Below are 19842 nucleotides of genomic sequence, written 5' to 3' on the forward strand. Positions count from 1 at the left end.
AGGAAGGGGGCCACTGAGCAGTTTGCTTGTATTCAAGGTTTCTGCCCTAGAAATTACTTTTCTGGCACAAAGGAGCCTTTACTTAGAATCTAGACCCTCTGGGCTGTGAGATCGCTCAGCAGAAGGGTAAAACTTCCTTCCACCTCCTTACGAGCTCTGCCAGGTCTTACAGGAGACTGAGGAAACTTTATTGGCAGGACAATGTGTTCATGTGTTACAATACAGTGTGTCCGTTCACCCGTGACGACATCAGTGTGCGCCGGGCAGGAGGCGGCGCTACTTTGTTGCTAGGCAAAGACAGCCGGGCAAAGAAAGGAAAACGAGATTTTCTCTCCTGTAATCTTCCAGCTGGAGCTCCCTCTTTCCCTCCAGCACTGCAAGAGGCAAATCCTCAGCTGTTCCCCAGCCTGAGAAAGAGTCCCCAATTCATTTCCACTCCTGAAAGCAGCAAAAGCAGAGAAGAAAATGCCTGCAGGAGTTTCTGCTCAGGTAGGAGATTGCCCCCAACGTCCTGCCCTCTCGGTACAAACCCTGCTGCAGCTTTCTAACTTGAGATATTCTAGTCAGTCCTGGGTGGCAGGAAAAGCACTTTGGGACCATCTTCCTTCTAAGATTGGGGAAAATCTCCCAGGAATCTATCTTTGGTCTCTTTCTCGTTGTAGTAATGGAGTAGCCACAGAAAAAAAAATAGCAAGAAAGTTTTGGGGTATATATATATATATTTACTCTCTTTATTTGCTTGTTTCTTTTCTTGCCTTTATAGACTTAAATCTGTGAAAATGATCCTATTTGATATATTTGCAATTTTGGGATAAACCTGTCCCATTGGTATTAATTATATTATTTACAGGGAATGTTACTAAAGTCTTCAAAAGATCAGGTTCCTTATATGATTTCTCTTAGTCTTATTCCCAATCTCTTTTTCTTATTGCATTAGAAAATCCAATTTCATAGAATAAGAAGTATGTACCTCTTCTATACTATATACTTCCTTCCCTAAAATTGTTTATGGAGGATCATTCCTCAGTTGCTGCAGCTTTGAATAATGTGAAAAACAGAACAAGAATACTATCACCCTGTGACTTAAAATATGGAAAACTCTCTCCCTACTCTGCTGGTACCCTGCTGAACCCCTAGTGCTGGGAGGTTTCCTGATGGATGAGTTGCAGAAAGTGCTGAGTGTGAAAGGATTTATTTTTCAGGATCCAGTAACCTTTGAGGACATCGCCATCTATTTCTCCCAGGAGGAGTGGGAGGATTTAGAACAAGGGCAGAAGGAGCTTTACAAGGATGTTATGAAGGAGAATTATGAGATCCTGATCTCACTGGGTAAGAGAGAATTTTACTTATTATATTAGGGGATCTTGGCCATCAGGGAAAAGGAAATTCTTAGTGTGAGAATTTGCTGGTGTGATTTGGTAAAAAGTAAGAAAATGATTTCCTGCAGTAACATTTACATGAACTGATGGGATATTTACAGGAGAGGTATTGACCTGCAAAGGAGAGTCAAGTAAAAGCAGCCGCCATCAGCTTAGGTGCCAAACACGAGGCAGGAGCAGTACAATCTTGACATTATGAACAATATGGATGTGCAAGAGAGAGACAAACTAGACACTGCAGGGTCAGCAAGGTTAGAGAGCAAGTATTGTGGTCCAGCTCCGATGTGGCATTCATAGACCTATAGACATCTGTTAATAGAGAAAGAGAATAGACAAGGGCACCTGGCCCATGCACTGTGCCCTGGTTTCCATGTGTCCATTGGGTCTCTGGCATTTGACTTCCTCTTGAGCAGTCCTCGCCTGGCTCTGTCCCAAAACTACCTGTGCCACGTAGTTATGAAAGAAAAAATGCACTTTGCCAGATAAACAAGCCCAAAACACGTAAGAAATATTTATACACACTTACAAAATACGTTTGTGAGTGTAATGGAGAAAAAAATTGTTGTACCTCTCACAGTTAAGCAAAATAAGGTCTGACAATCGATGACAATAATCCCAAAATCGATGGTTTTGATGGTGTGAAAAGCACAGTTGCAATTCTCTTCTGAGCTACATCAGGGATGGAGAAAGATCCCCCACTCCACAAGGGTCAAGGAGAGTTACTGGAAAAGAGAATATTAAAAATGTGTTGTTTTTTGTTACTATTTTTCAGTAAAGATCTTACGTTTTGCGTAAATATATTGTGCTGCAATTTCCTGTTCAAGAACTCTGTGTGCGCATAACTGGTGAGCGAGAGTAGATAGCATGTATACAGTGTGTGTGCAAAACTGGTGAGTGGGAGTAGGCAGCATGTATACAGTGTGTGCGCATAACAGGTGAGCAAGAGTAGATATGCATGTATACAGCATGCGCGCATAACTGGTGAGCGAGAGTAGATAGCATGTATAAAGTGTGTGTGCATAAAAGATGAACGGGAGTAGATATGCATATATACAGTGTGTGTGCAGAAATGATGAATGGGAGTAGATATGCATGTATACAGTGTGTGTGCATCAATGATCGGGAGTAGATAGCATGTATACAGTGTGCGCATAAATGATGTGCAGGAGTAAATATGCATGTATACAGTGTGTGTGCATAAATGATGAGCTGGGGTAGCTATGCATGTATACAGGGTGTGCATAAATGATGAGCAGGAGTAGTTATGCATGTATACAGTGTGTGCATAAATGATGAGAAGGAGTAAATATGCATGTATACAGTGTGTGCGCATAAAAGATGAGCTGGGGTAGCTATGCATGTATACAGGGTGTGCATAAATGATGAGCAGGAGTAGTTATGCATGTATACAGTGTGTGCATAAATGATGAGAAGGAGTAAATATGCATGTATACAGTGTGTGCGCATAAAAGATGAGCTGGGGTAGCTAAGCATGTATACACTGTGCATAAATGATGAGCGGGAGTAGATAGCATGTATAAAGTGTGTGTGCATAAAAGATGAGTGGGAGTAGATAGCATGTATACAGTGTGTGCATAAATGATGAGCTGGGCTAGCTATGCATGTATACAGTGTGTGCATAAATGATGAGCTGGAGTAGATAGCATGTATACAGTGTGTGCGCACATAAATGATGAGGGAGTTGATATGCATGTATACAGTGTGCGCGCATAAATGATGAGAGGGAGTTGATATGCATGTATACAGTGTGTGTGCATAAATGATGAGAGGGAGTAGATAGCATGTATACAGTGTGCACATAAATGATGAGCTGGGGTAGCTATGCATGTATACAGTGTGTGCATAAATGATGAGGGGGAGAAGACAGCATGTATACAGTGTGTGTGCATAACTGATGAGCTGGAGAAGATAGCATGTATACAGTGTGTGTGCATAAATGATGAGCGAGAGTAGATATGCATGTATACAGTGTGTGTGCATAAACGAGTGGGAGTAGATAGCATGTATACAGTGTGTGTGCATAAATGATGAGCTGGGGTAGCTATACATGTATTCAGTGTGCGCATAAATGATGAGTGGGAGTAGATATGCATGTACACAGTGTGTGCATAAATGATGAGCTGGAGTAGATATGCATGTACACAGTGTGTGAGCATAAATGATGAGCGGGAGTAGATAGCATGTATAACAGTGTGTGTGCATAACTGGTGAGCTGGAGCAGATATGCATGTATACAGTGTATGTGCATAACTGATGAGCTGAAGTAGATAGCATGTATACAGTGTGTGCGCATAAATGATGAGCAGGAGTAGATATGCATGTATACAGTGTGTGTGTGCATAAATGATGAGCGGGAGTAGATAGCATGTATACAGTGTATGCATAAATGATGAGCGAGAATAGATAGCATGTATACAGTGTGTGTGCATAACTGGTGAGCTGGAGTAGATATGCATGTATACAGTGTATGTGCATAAATGATGAGCTGGGGTAGCTATGCATGTATACAGTGTGTGCATAAATGATGAGCTGGAGTAGATATGCATGTACACAGTGTGTGAGCATAAATGATGAGCGGGAGTAGATAGCATTTATACAGTGTTTGTGCATAAATGATGAGCGGGAGTAGATATGCATGTATACAGTGTGTGTGCATAAATGATGAGCGAGAGTAGATATGCATGTATACAGTGTGTGTGCATAAACGAGTGGGAGTAGATAGCATGTATACAGTGTGTGTGCATAAGTGATGAGCTGGGGTAGCTATACATGTATTCAGTGTGCGCATAAATGATGAGTGGGAGTAGATATGCATGTATACAGTGTGTGTGCATCAATGATCGGGAGTAGATAGCATGTATACAGTGTGCGCATAAATGATGTGCAGGAGTAAAAATGCATGTATACAGTGTGTGTGCATAAATGATGAGCTGGGGTAGCTATGCATGTATACAGTGTGCATAAATGATGAGCGGGAGTAGATAGCATGTATACAGTGTGTGCATAAATGATGAGCGGGAGTAGATAGCATGCATACAGGGTGTGTGCATAAATGATGAACGGGAGTAGATCTGATTGTATACAGTGTGCGCATAAATGATGAACGGGAGTAGATCTGCATGTATACAGTGTGTGCATAAATGATGACCTGGGGTAGCTATGAATGTATACAGTGTGTGCATAAATGATGAGTGGGTGTAAATAGCATGTATACAGTGTGTGTGCATAAACGATGAGTGGGAGTAGATAGCATGTATACAGTGTGTGCGCAGAAATGAGGAATGGGAGTAGATATGCATGTATACAGTGTGTGTGCGCATAAATGATGAGCTGGGGTAGCTATGCATGTATACAGTGTGTGTATAAATGATGAGCGGGAGTAGATAGCATGTATACAGTGTGTGTGCATAAACGATGACTGGGAGTAGATAGCATGTATACAGTGTGTGTGCATAACTGGTGTACTGGAGTAGATAGCATGTATACAGTGTGTGCGCATAAATGATGACCGGGAGTAGATAGCAAGTATACAGTGTGTGCGCATAAATGATGAGCGGGAGTAGAGATGCATGTATACAGTGTGTACATAAATGATGAGCGGGAGTAGATAGCATGTATACAGTATGCAGAAATGATGAGCTGGGGTAGCTATGCATGTATACAGTATGTGCATTAATGATGAGCTGGATTAGATAGCATGTATACAGTGTGTGCGCATAAATGATGAGGGAGTTGATATGCATGTATACAGTGTGTGCGCATAAATGATGAGGGAGTTGATATGCATGTATACAGTGTGTGCATAACTGATGAGCTGGAGTAGATAGCATGTATACAGTGTGTGCGCATAAATGATGAGCGGGAGTAGATATGCATGTATACAGTGTGTGTGTGTGCATAAATGATGAGCGGGAGTAGATATGCATGTATACAGTGTGTGTGTGTGCATAAATGATGAGCTGGGGTAGCTATGCATGTATACAGTGTGTGCATAAATCATGAGCTGGAGTAGATAGCATGTATACAATGTGTGCGCATAAATGATGACAGGGAGTTGATATGCATGTATACAGTTTGTGCGCATAAATGATGAGCTGGGGTAGTGATGCAGGTATATAGTGTGTGCATAAGTGATGAGCTGGAGTAGATAGCATATATACAGTGTGTGTGCATAAATGATGAACAGGAGTAGATATGCATGTATACAGTGTGTGTACATAAACGATGAGTGGGAGTAGATAGCATGTATACAGTGTGTGTACATAAACGATGAGTGGGAGTAGATATGCATGTATACAGTGTGTGTACATAAACGATGAGTGGGAGTAGATAGCATGTATACAGTGTGTGTACATAAACGATGAGTGGGAGTAGATAGCATGTATACAGTGTGTGTGCATAAATGATGAGCGGGAGTAGATATGCATGTATACAGTGTGCGCACATAAATGATGAGGGGGAGTAGCTATGCATATATACGGTGCGTGTACTGCTAGTGCATGCATGAGGCAGTAATAGGAATGTAGGGTAAGTGAGAATATTTGGCTGGTTGATTTGGATGTAGGGTCTGGTGCAGTAATAGGACTGCTTTCTTCACAGCAGATCCTATCTCCATAAAAGCAGCTTTTAGATGCAAAAATACTTTGACACCTTTTCTTCTCTTTGCCTCTTATAGAGTACAATAGCATGGCTGGTTTTAGTTAGATCTGATAATCTGGCCAGGAAAAGAATAGAAAATAAGTGACAAAATTGCCTGTGTCGGTGGTCCCTGGGAGGTAAATTTAAAATCATATAAATATGTGGGTGAATAATCCTTGTTGGGCCAGTTCACAAACGGAGAATATTAAAGGAGTATCTGTGGGGATTCTGCCCCCTGTGTAGCCCAAATATCTTTCTTTGGGCAGTGCTGGGTACTTTTTTTTCATCTGCTCCCCAGCTGTTGGTCTATGCTACCATTATGTTCCATTATTGCTCAGATCTGCTGATCGCTCTTGCTTTAATCACTAAATGCCACAGAGGCATGCTAGGTTTGCTGAGAATGTGAGCCTGACCTGGGAACATGCACACTTTCCTGCCAGGATGACATCCACGGCCTTTGGCTCCAGCTGGCATGGTGCATGCACTTTGTCCTGGTGAAGGAATTGATGGGTGACAGCTTCAAGAAATATCTTCAGGTGGGCTTGAGGAGAGCGAGCTCTTCAACCTCACTGTAACTCTTCTTACGCCGCTCTCTGGCCCTCTCCTCTCACTTTCCTCCCCCCATATCTCTTGGCTCTGTGCCCAGCAGTGGGAGACAGAGGGAAAGGGGGGAAGATGGGAATATGAACCAGGTGATTCCATATTATTCCTAATCTCATTACATGGGGGTATGGTGACATCCACATAATGAAGCTCGCAGGTAATGAGCTGAGATGGATAATATATTGCAGTCTTCATAGTGGGGGTGAGAATACAAAGATGAGGAAGGAAGGTTAACACACATTTTTGGAGATGTATCGGGACTCTGAACTTGCCTCTTAAGTGAGGATCTGAATTTCATTGAAGGGAATCAATATCTGCATCTTGGAAATGTTTTAAAATTGCTTATTTTGGAAGAATAAAAGCCAGAGGGATTATGTAAAACCTAATGTTGTGTTCTTACCCCAGGAACAGGATCTCAGACTGCCACACCTGATATCATATCCCACATGGAACGAGGGGAGGAGCCGTACATCAGGGCTGAGCCACGATCAGAGGAAAGAGAAACTGGGAAAAGCAGCTGCTCAGGTGAGTGCAGGAATAAGAGGAACTGGGGAAAAACAGCTGAGATGAGGAGTGGAAGGGGCAGCGGGGATCTGCAGAGACCCCTTCACCAGCAACTCTGAGATTGCTTTAATCACTTGCAGGGCTTCTGTTTCAGGCATCAGTCACATAGAATAGTCTTTTCGAAACCCAATCACCGAAAGACCAAACATCATCTGAGAACCATAGTGTGGTCTGTTAGAAAAGAAAGATGGAGACCATCCCTGCTGACCAGTCCATAATTTATGGAGCTTTGTCGTATTATAATAGAGCTCTACATGTTCCTTTTCCCTCAGTTAGGAATAAGAAGTGCTTTATCAGCCTTTCCTGTTTACTGTTGCATGATCAGAGAGTCAGTGCTGAAGTCTGGAGATCCCTATGGGGCAGTCTCTCCATCATTAACTGAAAATCCTTTATTCTAGAGGAAGGTGAGCTATGGCACATATCTGACCTGAGGTGATGAGATGCATCTTGGCCTACAGCAGTGGAAGCATTACAGCAGCAGCCCAGAAGTGATGATGTCATCATTGGGCTTCCAGTGGACATCAGTTCTCCCCTACCCCTCTCAGATATCAAGGGGACCCCTCTGCCCAGATCATTCTTTACCTCCACACACAAACCTGTCCTTATTTGACCCTCAAGCCCAAAGATTTGCCCACCCCAGCTTTACTCCCTGCTGAGACTAACTTCCAGGCACAAAGAGACTCTGACTTCTCTGGAGTCTCTTAGTCTGTGTCTCTAACAAACAGAATATTTCTTAGCATTCAGACAGGTGGATCCAGATGAAGAGGGTTATGCACCTCTACCAGCAGATGGAGACTGAGCAAAGCTGACATCATGGTATATCTACCCCTGTACTGACAGCCCACCGGTATTCTCTGTCTCTAGAAGTCATCTCCCTACTGGGGATTCCTTAAAGTTTTAGAAGGATAAAGGAAGAAAGAAATTTAATTTGCTCCACTCTTCTATGGTGATAACTTATGGTCCCTCCCTCAGTTGAGAATTCCTAAGGTGATATATTGGATCCCTCCCTCAGATGAGTGCCTTGGTCTGATAGCTGATTTTCAGCCAACGTGGTCTTAACTGTAAAAAAAAAAAAAAGAGAGAGAGAAGGAGAGGAGTTTTTTCTTTTTTTAGGGATTCCTTCTCCCTCTGGTCTCCATGCTCGGCCTGCCAATATGACATTCATTCCTGCCTCCAGAGGAACCTAGGGGGGACATGGGCAGCCTGGCGGGTTGAGCACCCTTTTTGGCTAACCCCCACTCATGCTTTTCTTGTTTGCTGTGTGGTAGGCCGCGGAGGTGTTTTGCGTGTATTTTCCTGCACATAGGCTGCCTTATTCGGTTCTGTTGGTTCGTGTGAGTGCGTCCAGTTGGATGCCTAGTTGGACGCTTAGTTGGTTGGCCAGCTGGTTAGGTGCATCTATTGAACATTCACATGCACGCGCTTATCTACCTGCGCAATCTGAGCAGCCTTGAGGGAGCTCAGTTTTTGGGCACCCATCGTGGCAGAGAGTTAAACGCCTACAATTTGGACTCCTAGTTTTTTGCAGTGCGAATACAGCTGAACACACACTTCTCAGTTGCCTGTTAGAGCATACTGACAGACTGATGGCACTTATAGAAAAGAAACCTAAGTGCCTTACCCTCTGTGCTCTTGTCATATTCGGGCATCTCAGCCTGGACTTCCCTCTAACTTGTATCTGCGCTGCTTGGAAGCTCAGGGGGAATTGTCTTCATTTGATTTTACTAAGCCTGGTTCTTCCCAGCCTGATGCGGGCCTGGGTAAAGAGCTGCCAGAAGGGACGCCTGCTTGCAGCTCCCCTAACTGGTTCGTCAGCGGGGGAAGGTAGTTAAGTGGGCTCAGAACAGGAGTCCCCCTGGTTTTGGCATGGGTCTCTCTTCCTTTTCTTGGGTAGAGGTTTTTCAGGGATTGCAGTCTTTTTCTTCAGGCACAGTCCTCTGCCCCGGCCAATCTTACCAGGTCAGAGTCGCAGGAGGTGAAATCCTGCACGCCTGGTGCTGTGGGTAAATGTCAGAGTAGGCCTAGATCGGCTGCTGGTCTTCCCTTGAAGGACCCAGAAGGCATGGATGATGAGACTGGTCTTCGCTCCCTGTAGGATGGGGAAATTCCTCCGGGATTGGAGCCATATAAAAAACTATGTTGCAGTTTTTTCCTAGAGATGCATTACTGACTCTGATTTCCCAGACATTGAAGATACTGTGGGAGTACCTGGGGCTAAATCCATGTCTGAGCCAAAGAAAGATCCCATTTTGATTTCTATGATTAAAGCCTCATGTTTCTTCCCTACTTTGGAGGCCATTCAAGAATTGATTGATCTTGAGTGGGGCAGCCCAGAAGCTAATTTCAAAGGGGGGGTCGAGTCTTGGAAGGACTAAACCCTCTGAATCCAGCTGCGAGGGAGCAGTTGCACTTTCCAAAAGTGGATGTGCTTGTTTGTGCCGTTGCCAAGCAGATAACTATTCTCGTAGAGCAGTAGTTCCCAACCCTGTCCTGGGGACCCCCCAGCCAGACAGGTTTTCAGGTTATCCACAATGAACATGCATGAGAGAAAATTTGCATGTTATGGAGGCAGTGCATGTAAATTTCCTCTCATGCATATTCATTGTGGATATCCTGAAAACCTGACTGGCTGGGGGGTCCCCAGGACAGGGTTGGGAACCACTGCTGTAGAGGGAGGAGCGGACTTGAAGGATGCACATGATGGGAGAATTGAGGCCATCATTAAGAAGGCCTTTGAAGCAATGGCAATGACCTTGCAGATAGCTTCTTGTTCCCTGGTGGCTCGCTCTTGTTTACGTCTTTCTCAAGAGGTCGATGAATTTGGTGTGAATTTCATGGCAATGATGGAACCAGCAGCCGGCAGATGCGGGCTGTGATTTGATCGGCACTTAGGCCAGATTTGCTGGCTTCGGTAATAGCGGCCAAGCGTCAGTTATGGCTGAGAAATTGGTTGGCCAATGCAACCTCCAAGTCTAATCTTACGAAGTTGCCTTTTAAAGGCTCGCTCTTGTTTGGGAGTGAGCTGGAGAAAATGGCCAATAAGTGGGGTGAATCCCAGGTTCTTCGGTTGCCAGGGGACAAGAAACAGACCCCGCTACTTTAGCATGAGAGATCGTACTAAGGGATCCAAACTTTTTCGACCCTGCAGAGGAGCAGCCTTTCAGAGGGCTCGACATTTGGGTAGGTCTCAGTCCTTTCCTCCCAGGCAGCCCAGACGGAGACGCAGGCGTGGGTAGTGCAACCTCCAAGTGTGCCAGCCCACCCCAGGGAACAGGAGATAGGAGGTTGCCTCTCTCTCTCTCTCTTTTATTGTAGGTGGGTCGAAATCACGTCAGACCAGTGGGTTCTGGAGGTGATTCGAGACAGCTATGCGCTGGAGTCTTGCAGTGTTCCTCAGGATGCATTCATGGTGTCTCCCTGTAACTCTCCGCAGAAGAAACAGGCAGTGGAGTGTACATTGTCAAGACTCCTCAGTCTGAGGGCTGTAGTTCCATTTGCCACGTCTCAAGAAAATATGGGCTGTTCCCTGTACGTACCCAGATCAGTCCAGACAGTGGGTTGTGTCCCCCTTCCAGCAGATGGAGTCAGAGCAAAAACTGTAAGGATGGCCTCTTAATGGGTTGGAGCGCCCTCTGCGTCCTTTCAGTATTTCTCTGACTCCAGCAGATGAAGGTGGCACCTGCGGTTCCCCAGTAATCTTTGATAGAAGTTTCTACTATCTTCTTTCTTTTGGATGGATTAATTAAAAAAAAAAAAGAGGATTAGTGAAAGACCTTTGTCTTATTTGTACTTAGTATTGCAGACAGAACTTTTGGTAGTGGCAGAATTCATAATTTTACCTATGTCTGTTCACTTGTGGGGTAAGTTCTGGGTCATTTCTTTTTCACAGAAGTCCTCTTAACTAACGGCTGTCTGATAGGGGTGCACATTGGTGGTCCAACCTCTCCTCCACCCCCGCTACGACGACCGGTTGCCCTGAGACGCCGTTTTCCTTGGGGCAGTTTTCACAGAGAAGCTCCATTCCTCTGTTTGCTTCTAATTTTAACAGCATTGGTCATTGTTTTTACCTTGCAAGCAAAGTTTTGTTGCTGACAGCGTCCAGGGAGTGTTTTGTGTGCCGGCTCTGTTTTTCTCCCCAATGCTGCGTCCGACGCGATGTTGCGCCTGTGGAGCCCGCATCGCGGCTCTCCTGGGACGGCCTATTTGTGAGGTGCCTCCCAAGCGGGGAGGGTCCCTCAAGGCCATCGGGGCATTCTGCTTCGCGCACTCCAGCGTGCACGCCCTCAGGGAGGTCGGTCCCATTCCCCTCCAATGCGGGAACGGCAGCCATTTTGGATTCTGAATTACCTGCTCCAACGCAGCCAGATTCGGCTGCAGACTTCAGTTTTTCCCCCTCACCGCTGATTTCTTACTCCCGCTATCCTCCCCGATGCAGATTTACCCTCGGGTCAATTTTCTGCTGTTCCTCCCCCTGCTCCTCCTCCTGAGCCTTTTTCTGCAGAGTTTATCCTTTTACTACATAATGCTTACTTAGCAAGGCAGCAGCAGGACCCAGCCCCCTTCCCAAGGGGATCAGGCTTGATGAGACTGGGAACTCTATGACACTCTCTCAGGGGCCAGGACCAGGAGTCCCACTGGGGTCTACAGGAGCAGGGGTCTCCCAGGGGCACTCTGCGCCAGGGGTTTTGCAAGGCTCCTCCCATGTCCGGATGGTTTCCCATCCCCTCACTCCCACTCCACCTACTCCTCAGGATCCTACTCTCGATCCAGACCTGGATGATCTGACACTATGTGTGCAAATGGATGGGGATGATCCTTGGGTCTTGTGACTTTTTCAGAGGGATGAATTAGATCCTCTTATTCCCCATGTACTCGCCGAGTTGGATATTGAGGCCCCACAAGATGCTGCAGGGTCCACTATGGCAACTAAAAAGGGTGATCCCATCCTGGCGGGCCTTCGTCCACCAGTGAAGACATTTCCCTTCATCCCATGCTCCTCCAGTTGTTGTCCAGGGAGTGGAATGCTCCGGAAGCTTCTCTGAGGGTTGGCAGAGCAATGGATAAGCTGTATCCGCTACCTGAAGAATCCTTGGATTTTCTCAAGGTCCCCAAGGTTGATGCGTCGGTGTCAGCGGTTACAAAAAGAACAACCATTCCAGTCATTGGGGGCGCTGCTCTATAAGACATGCAGGACCATAAACTCGAGGTCTACCTGAAGGGAGTCTTTGAGGTGTCAGCTTTGGGCGTCAGAGCAGCGGTCTGTAGCTCTCTTATGCAAAGAGCAGGTCTCAGATGGGTACAACAGCTGCTCAGTACCCAAGAGCTACCTCCAGAGGAGGCGCAGCAGGTGGAACGCTTGGAAGCGGTAATAGCTTATGGAGCGGATGCTCTGTATGACCTACTCCGGGTGCTGGCCAGATCCATGGTTTCCGCAGTCTCAGCTAGATGCCTGCTCTGGCTCCGCAACTGGTCGGCGGATTCTTCTTCCAAGTCTCAGCTGGGCTCCCTGCCCTTCAAAAGAAAGTTACTGTTTGGCGAGGAGCTGGACCAGCTCATCAAGTCTCTTGGGGAGAATAAGGTACACAAGTTACCCGAAGATCGTCTTCGGAGCTCCAGGACATTCAGCTCCACTCGTACCTGTTTTCGGGGTCAGCGTCATTTTCATCAGTCAAGACCAGTTTCACAAAGGCCGTCCTCCTCCAGGTCGCAGTCCTGGTCCCATTCCTTTCGGGGCCGAAGACCAACCAGGGATAAGTCCTCTCAAGGGGCACCCTCCAAATCCTCCCAATGAAGTATTGCTGGCCCACTCTTCGACCCCCCCCCCCAGGATAGAGGGATGGCTGTCCCTCTACTACGAAAAGTGGGTCGAAATCACCTCAGACCAACGGGTACTGGTTATTCTACAGCACGGCTACGCTTTAGAATTTGCGAGGCCCCTCGGAGTCTTCTCCCCTTGCGGACCAGTTAAGAAACAATGCATAGTTCGCCAGACGCTCGATCGTCTCCTGAACTTAGGGGCCATTCTTCCGGAGCCCCGGGCAGAACAAGAGTTAGGCCATTATTCCATCTACTTTGTAGTCCCCAAAAAGGAAGGGTCTTTTCATCCAATCCTCGATCTCAAAATGGTCAACAGGGCCCTCAAAATTCCACATTTTAGGATGGAAACATTGCGCTCCGTGATAGGTACACGAAGGGGAGTTCTTAGCTTCCTTGGAGTTAATGGAGGCCTATCTCCACATCCCTATACTGCAAGACCATCAGCGCTTCCTTCGCTTCAAGATCCTCGGCCAGCATTTTCAATTTCAGGCCCTGCCCTTCGGGCTGGTGACTGCGCCGCGCACATTCACCAAGGTGATGGTTGTTGTAGCAGCAGCACTACGGAAGGAGGGGATCCTAGTGTACCCCTACTTGGACAACTGGCTCATCCGAGCAAAGTCCAGGGATCTGTGCCAGCGAGCGGTCGACAGAGTTCTACATCTTCTCCGCTCTCTTGGATGGGTCGTCAATCTTGCCAAGAGCAGTGTCACTCCCTCGCAGACTCTCGACTTTCTAGGAGCACACTTCAATACCAATCTGGGCAAAGTCTTCCTTCGTCAGGACCGAGCGCAATCTTTACTTGCTCAGGTGCAGCGCTTCAGTTGCCTTCCGCTCCCCATTGCAATCTGGGCTCTATGGCTTCAACTATAGATTTAGTTCCTTGGGCCTTCGCACATATGCGTCCTCTACAGCAGAGCTTTCCAAACTGTGTGTCGGGACACGTTAGTGTGTCGCCTGCAGTGTGCAGGTGTGTCGCGCAAGCCCGGTCAACTCTGATGCGAGTTTGGGCTTTTTTTTTTTTTCTAGAGATTCACTTTTTTTTTTCAGTTTATGGGTTGCTTATTATTGGGTGATTTTTGCTGTCAATCGTGTTTTTTGGGGGGGGCTTGGTGGGTGGAACGAGCCCAGCCATCCTTGCATTGGCTGCTGCTGCCAATGAGGCCTGGCCATGAGGAGTACTGACTGCAAGCAGCAGTGTCTGGTGATCATGGAAGGGAGTGAAGCACTTAACTGGCAACAATGAAAAAGACGAGGTACATGAGTGTGGGGGCCAGACATGTGCTGGGGAGAGAGAGATGAGTGAGTGGGGGGCAAACGTGCTGGGGGGACAGACATGTGCTTGAGGGGGGAGAGATATGAGTGTGTGGGGGCCAGACATGTGCTGGGGGGAGGAGAGAGATGAGGGTGTGGGGGACAGACAATTTGTTTTATTATTGTTTCTCATAAATTATAACAATAACATGAATCTTGGAATATATATTTTTAATATAAATTTAAGGTTTTCATGAGATAGGTTGTGTCGTGAAACATTTTATTTATGTATATATTTAAGGAAACATACATAAATTGTCGAAATATGTTTCGTTCGTTTAACCTTTAACCTCTGGTTTACTAGTAGACTGAATTACCGTGTCGTGAAATTATGTTTGTCTAAAAAGTGTGTCACCAACATGAAAAGTTTGGAAAGCTCTGCTCTACAGAGTGCGTTGCTCTCTCGCTGGAAGCCAGTATCTCGGGAGTTTCAAGCACCCCTCCCATTGCCGGACTCGGCCAGGGACAGCCTGCTCTGGTGACTCAGTCTGGATCACTTGTTGCGGGGAGTGGACTTAGAGATCCCACAGTGGGTGATCGTCACCACGGATGCCAGCCTCTCCGGCTGTGGGGTGGTGTGCAAGATGCGGGCGATTCAGGGTCGATGGATGCCCGTGCAGGCGTCATGGCCGATCAATCATCTGGAGACTAGAGCAGTTCGTCTCGCGTTGAAGCATTTCCTCCCAATAATCCGGGGCGAGCGGTGCGAATACTCTCTGACAACGCGACGACAGTAGCATACGTCAACCGGCAAGGAACAAGGAGCGTTCATGTATCCTGAGAGACGGACAAGTTGATGGCGTGGGCGAAGCTCCACCTCTTCAGGCTAGCGGCATCCCACATACCATGTTTCTCCGATAATAAGACAGGTCTTATATTCTTTTTTAGCTCCGAAAAAATGGTTAGGGCTTATTTTCAGGATGTCTTATTTTCAGGGAAACACGGTACTATTATGTTGCCGACCGGGCCGATTTTATTTTGGCTGCCCCCCCCCCCCCCCCCCCCGAAACGATACCCGAAACCCGCGCCAACCCTTCAAATTTAATTAATTACAACAGGGTTGTAAAAAAAAAAAAAAAACCAAACCCACCCCAACCGGCCATTGGCCATCAGCGCCATTTCGATTACTGGCAGCAGATGACCCAAGATCGGGAGATTGCTCCCGGGACCCCCGCTGGACCACCAGGGAATTTCGGCAAGTTTTTTTTTTGGGGGGGGGGGTTCGGGAGGGTGGGGGGTGCAATGAAGTAAATTTGAAGGGTTGGGTTTTGTTTTTTTTGTTTTTTTACAACCCCCCCGTCTGCCCCCCCCAGGGATTTTCGGTAAGTCTTGGGATGGAACCGTGCATCCACTTAAAAGCTAGGGTTTATTTTTGGAGTAGAGCTTATATTTCAAGCCCTACTCCAAAAATCCTGAAAATCAAGCTAGGGCTTATTTTCAGGGTAGGGTTTATTATGAGAGAAACACGGTGGCGGGAGTGGACAATGTTCAAGCAGACTTCTTAAGCCGTAAACGCTTAGATCCAGGGGAGTGGGAACTGTCCGAAGACACAGTGAAGCTGTTCTTCCGCCGATGGGGGACCCCCCATCTAGACCTAATGGCCACTCAACAGAATGCAAAAGCTCCGTACTTCTTCAGTCACAGAAGAGAGCACTGCACAGAAGGAGTGGATACTCTGGTCCTCCCATGGCTGCGGAACCTTCTAGTCTGTGTGTTTCCTCCAGGGCCTCTGGTGGGAAAGGTGCTTTGGAGAATAGAAATTCACCAAGGGCCAGTAATCCTCGTGGCACCGGAGTGGCCCCGCAGGCCGTGGTTTGCAGACCTCGTCAACATGGCAGTGGAAGGTCCTCTTCGTCTGGGACATCTGCTGAACCTCCTCCGTCAGGGGCCGGCTTTTGAGAGGCGCAGGCTGAGAAGACGAGGTTACCCGGTGGATGTTATTTCCACCCTCCTCAAGGCCAGGAAAACTTCTACGTCCATCGCATATGTCTGTATCTGGAAAGTATTTGAGGCCTGGTGTGTCTCCATGCATGTTTCTCCACATCGTGCTTCAGTAGCCAACATTCTTTCCTTCTTACAACGAGGCCTAGAAAAAGGTTTGGCCTACAGTTCCCTGAGGGTTCAGGTGGCAGCCCTTGATTCCCTCATGCATCACCTGGATGGAGCTCCTCTTTCTTCTCATCCTGACATACTGCGGTTTTTGCGCGGAGCAAAGCACGTAAAATCACCGGTTCACAGTTTGTGTCCCTCTTGGAGCCTAAATTTGGTCCTCAGGATTCTGAGAGGCCCACCTTTCGAGCCTCTGGCAAGAGCTACCCTCAAGGATCTCACTCTCAAGATGGTTTTCCTGGTGTCTATTTGTTCGGCTCGGAGGATCTCGGAAATCCAAGTTTTGTCATGTAGAGAGCCCTACCTCCATTTCACAGATTCGGGAGTATCCTTGGCCAAGGTACCATCGTTTCTGCCTAAGGTGGTCTCCGCTTTTCATATGAATCAGTCTGTGGAACCATCTTTTCAGGACGAAGAGTCCAGAGAACTTCGACAGCTCGATGTCAAGCGCATCCTCATTCGATATTTGGAGATTACTAATGATTTCCGTTTATCAGACCACCTCTTTGTACTCTGGAGCGGTCCCAACAGAGGAAACAAGGCTTCTAAAACCACTATTGCTCGATGGCTAAAGGAAGCGATCTCTTCAGTGTACATCAGTGCTGGTCGCTCACCTCCAGAGGGCATCAAGACTCATTCGCTTCGTGCTCAAGCAGCTTCCTGGGCAGAAAGCCAGGCGGTCTTTCCACAGGAGATATGCAAAGCGGCTACCTGGAAATCATTGCACACGTTTGCATATCACTATCGCTTGAATGTCCAACCACCAGTGTTTGACTCTTTTGGTGCGCAAGTCATTCGAGCTGGGCTATCCAGGGCTCACCCTACGTAGGAAGCTTTGGTTCATCCCACTGTCTGGACTGATCCGGGTATGCACAGGGAAAAGAAAACTATTCCTTACTTGCTAATTTTTGTTCCTGTAGTACCATAGATCAGTTTAGACGCCCTCCCTAAAGATTTATGGGATAGGGATTATTCTCAGCTCGACTGCTTAATTCTCTTGTGATGTTTTGTGACTGACTAAATGGTTCATTTTTGCAAGTTTTCACTAAGTTTTTTACACGTTTCCAGTTTAAAGTTCGATGTTTCTTGATCCATCCAATGTTTTTCTTGCTTGCTTTGATATTCTTTATACTGAAGGGACGCAGAGGGCGCTCCAACCTATTAGGGGCCTTCCTTACAGTTTTTGCTCTGATTCTATCTGCTGGAAGGGGGACACAACCCACTGTCTGGACTGATCTGTGGTACTACAGGAACAAAAATTAGCAGGTGAGGAATCATTTTCTTATATTCCATTTATTTCATTGTGCCCAAGAAGGAGGGCTCTTTTTGCCCCATTCTGGGTCTCAAGGGTGTCAACCCTCATTTGCATGTGATTCGTTTTTGCATGCAAACCTTGCACTCAGTAATAATGGCAGTGCAGTCAGGGGAATTTCTGACGTCCTTGGATTTGTCCTAGGCATACCTGCATATTTCCATCTGGCTGGAGTTTCAATGATTTCTGCGTTTTTGAAGTGTCGTCATCAGTTTTGAGCATTACCTATTGGTTTATCCACTGTGCCCTGAACTTTTACAAAGGTTATGGTGGTGGCGGTGGCAGAGTTGAGAAAGGATGGAATTCTGGTACAACCGTACTTGGATGACTCTGTGATTCAGGCCAAGAGTCGAGAAGAGAACCTCTGGTTGTCATGCAAAGTAATCTCCTTGTTGCAGGAGCTAGGTTGGGTGGTGAACCTGGCCAAGAGCAATCTTCAAACTGTATAGAATAGCAACACAAAAAGAGAGACATATAGAAACCTATGATTGAGTTCACTGTTTCAAAAAACCATTGTAAAAAACAACAAGGTTTACCAGTTCTGAGGTTTCTGTCTCTACATTAAATATTTTTCTTTAATTCCATGACCACAGCATAATAAAGATTGGTTTTTAAATAAACAATATCTGTATGACTTGCTATTCTATACAGTTCATTTTTTGGATATTACATTAGAAACTAGCTGGTCCCATTTTTTGTCACAAGAGCAATCTTCAGCCATCTCAGTCGTCTTGGTGTTTGGTTCAACACAAAACAGGGCAGGGTGTTCTTGCCAGAGGGTCATATTTAGAAGCTGATGCGCAGGTGCGTCTATCGATGAACACAATACGCCCAACAGTGTGGTCCTATCTTCAGGTGCTTGGTTTGATGGCAATGATCCTGGAGATGGTGCCATGGGCGAGGGCGCATGTGTGTCCTCTTCCACATACTCGGCTGTCTTGTTGGAGCCCACAGTTTCAGGACTATTCAATTAGGTCTGCACACACCTGCAGTGGTGGTTAAAAGCGGATCATCTAAGAAAGGGGGTTTCCTTAAGATCACCGGGCTGGCAAGTACTCATGACAGATGCGAACCTCCAGAGTTGGGGAGCTCACCGTCAGGAGCTACAGCGCAAGGGCACTGGAGTGCAGAAGAGTCTCTCTGGTGTATCAGTTGGCTGGAAGCCCATGTGGTCTGGTAGGCATGCTTGTTGTTCGGCGACCGACTGCAGGGTCAAGCATCCAAATAATGTTGGACAGTGTAATGACTGTGGCCTACATCAATCAGTAGGGAGGAACCAAGAGCCAGCAAGTGTTGCAGGAAATAGCCCAACTTATAGAATGGGCAGAAGTTCATCTTCAGGAGATCTCAGCCTCGATATTACAGGAAAAGACAATGTAAGAGCAGACTTTCTCAGCAGACAGAGTCTGGATCCAGGAGAATGGGAATTGTCAGAAGAGACGTTTTAGCTAATAGGAGATCTCTGGGGCCTTCCGTTTCTGGACCTGCTGATGACGTCTTGCACTGGGAATGTTCCTCAGTTCTTCAATCACAAGAGAGATCAAAAGTCCTTGGGCATCGATGCCCTGGTGCAGGAATGGCCGGAGGGCAAGTTGCTGTATGCATTTCCCCCATGGCCCATGTTGGGCAGAATGATTTGGAAGATCGATAGTCACAGAGGGATGGTGTTTATGGTGGCACCAGATTGGCCCAGGAGACCATGATATGCAGATCTGTGAAAGCTCCAGGTGGACTCTCCCCTCTGTTTTCCTCCGGTTTCCAGCGCACAGGAATCTGCTGTGGCAGGGACCTGTTCTTCACGAAGGTCCGACTTGATTTTAACTTACGATATGGCTCTTGAGAGGGCTCTGTTGCTGAAGTGTGGATATTCTACTGCAGTGATTGCCACCTTGCTGTGAGCGAGGAAGCTCTCCACTTCCTTAGCCTACATACGGTTTTGGCGAGTGTTTTAGCTTGGTATGAAGATCGAGGGGTTTCACCTCATTTGGTTAAGATTTTACTTGCTTTGGAATTTTTGCAGGAAGGATTGAGTAAAGGGTAGGCCCTTAATTCCTAAAAGGTACAGGTAGCAACTCTTCCCTGTTTTAG

At 46.6% G+C, this 19842-nt stretch overlaps 1 protein-coding gene across 1 annotated transcript in view; it reads left to right on the forward strand.

Moving 5' to 3' along the window:
- Nucleotides 1-270: 270 nt before the first annotated feature.
- Nucleotides 271-19842, forward strand: part of LOC115085961 (gastrula zinc finger protein XlCGF26.1-like) — a 35858-nt gene continuing 16286 nt past the window's right edge. Inside the window, exons 1-3 of the mRNA XM_029592537.1 lie at nucleotides 271-489; nucleotides 1203-1329; nucleotides 7047-7166. Of these exons, the coding sequence (XP_029448397.1) occupies nucleotides 466-489; nucleotides 1203-1329; nucleotides 7047-7166 (271 nt within the window). The 5' untranslated portion in view covers nucleotides 271-465. The remainder of the gene's footprint in view (nucleotides 490-1202; nucleotides 1330-7046; nucleotides 7167-19842) is intronic.

Source organism: Rhinatrema bivittatum, chromosome 2 (genome assembly GCF_901001135.1).
Source record: "Rhinatrema bivittatum chromosome 2, aRhiBiv1.1, whole genome shotgun sequence".
Lineage (NCBI taxonomy): Eukaryota > Metazoa > Chordata > Amphibia > Gymnophiona > Rhinatrematidae > Rhinatrema > Rhinatrema bivittatum.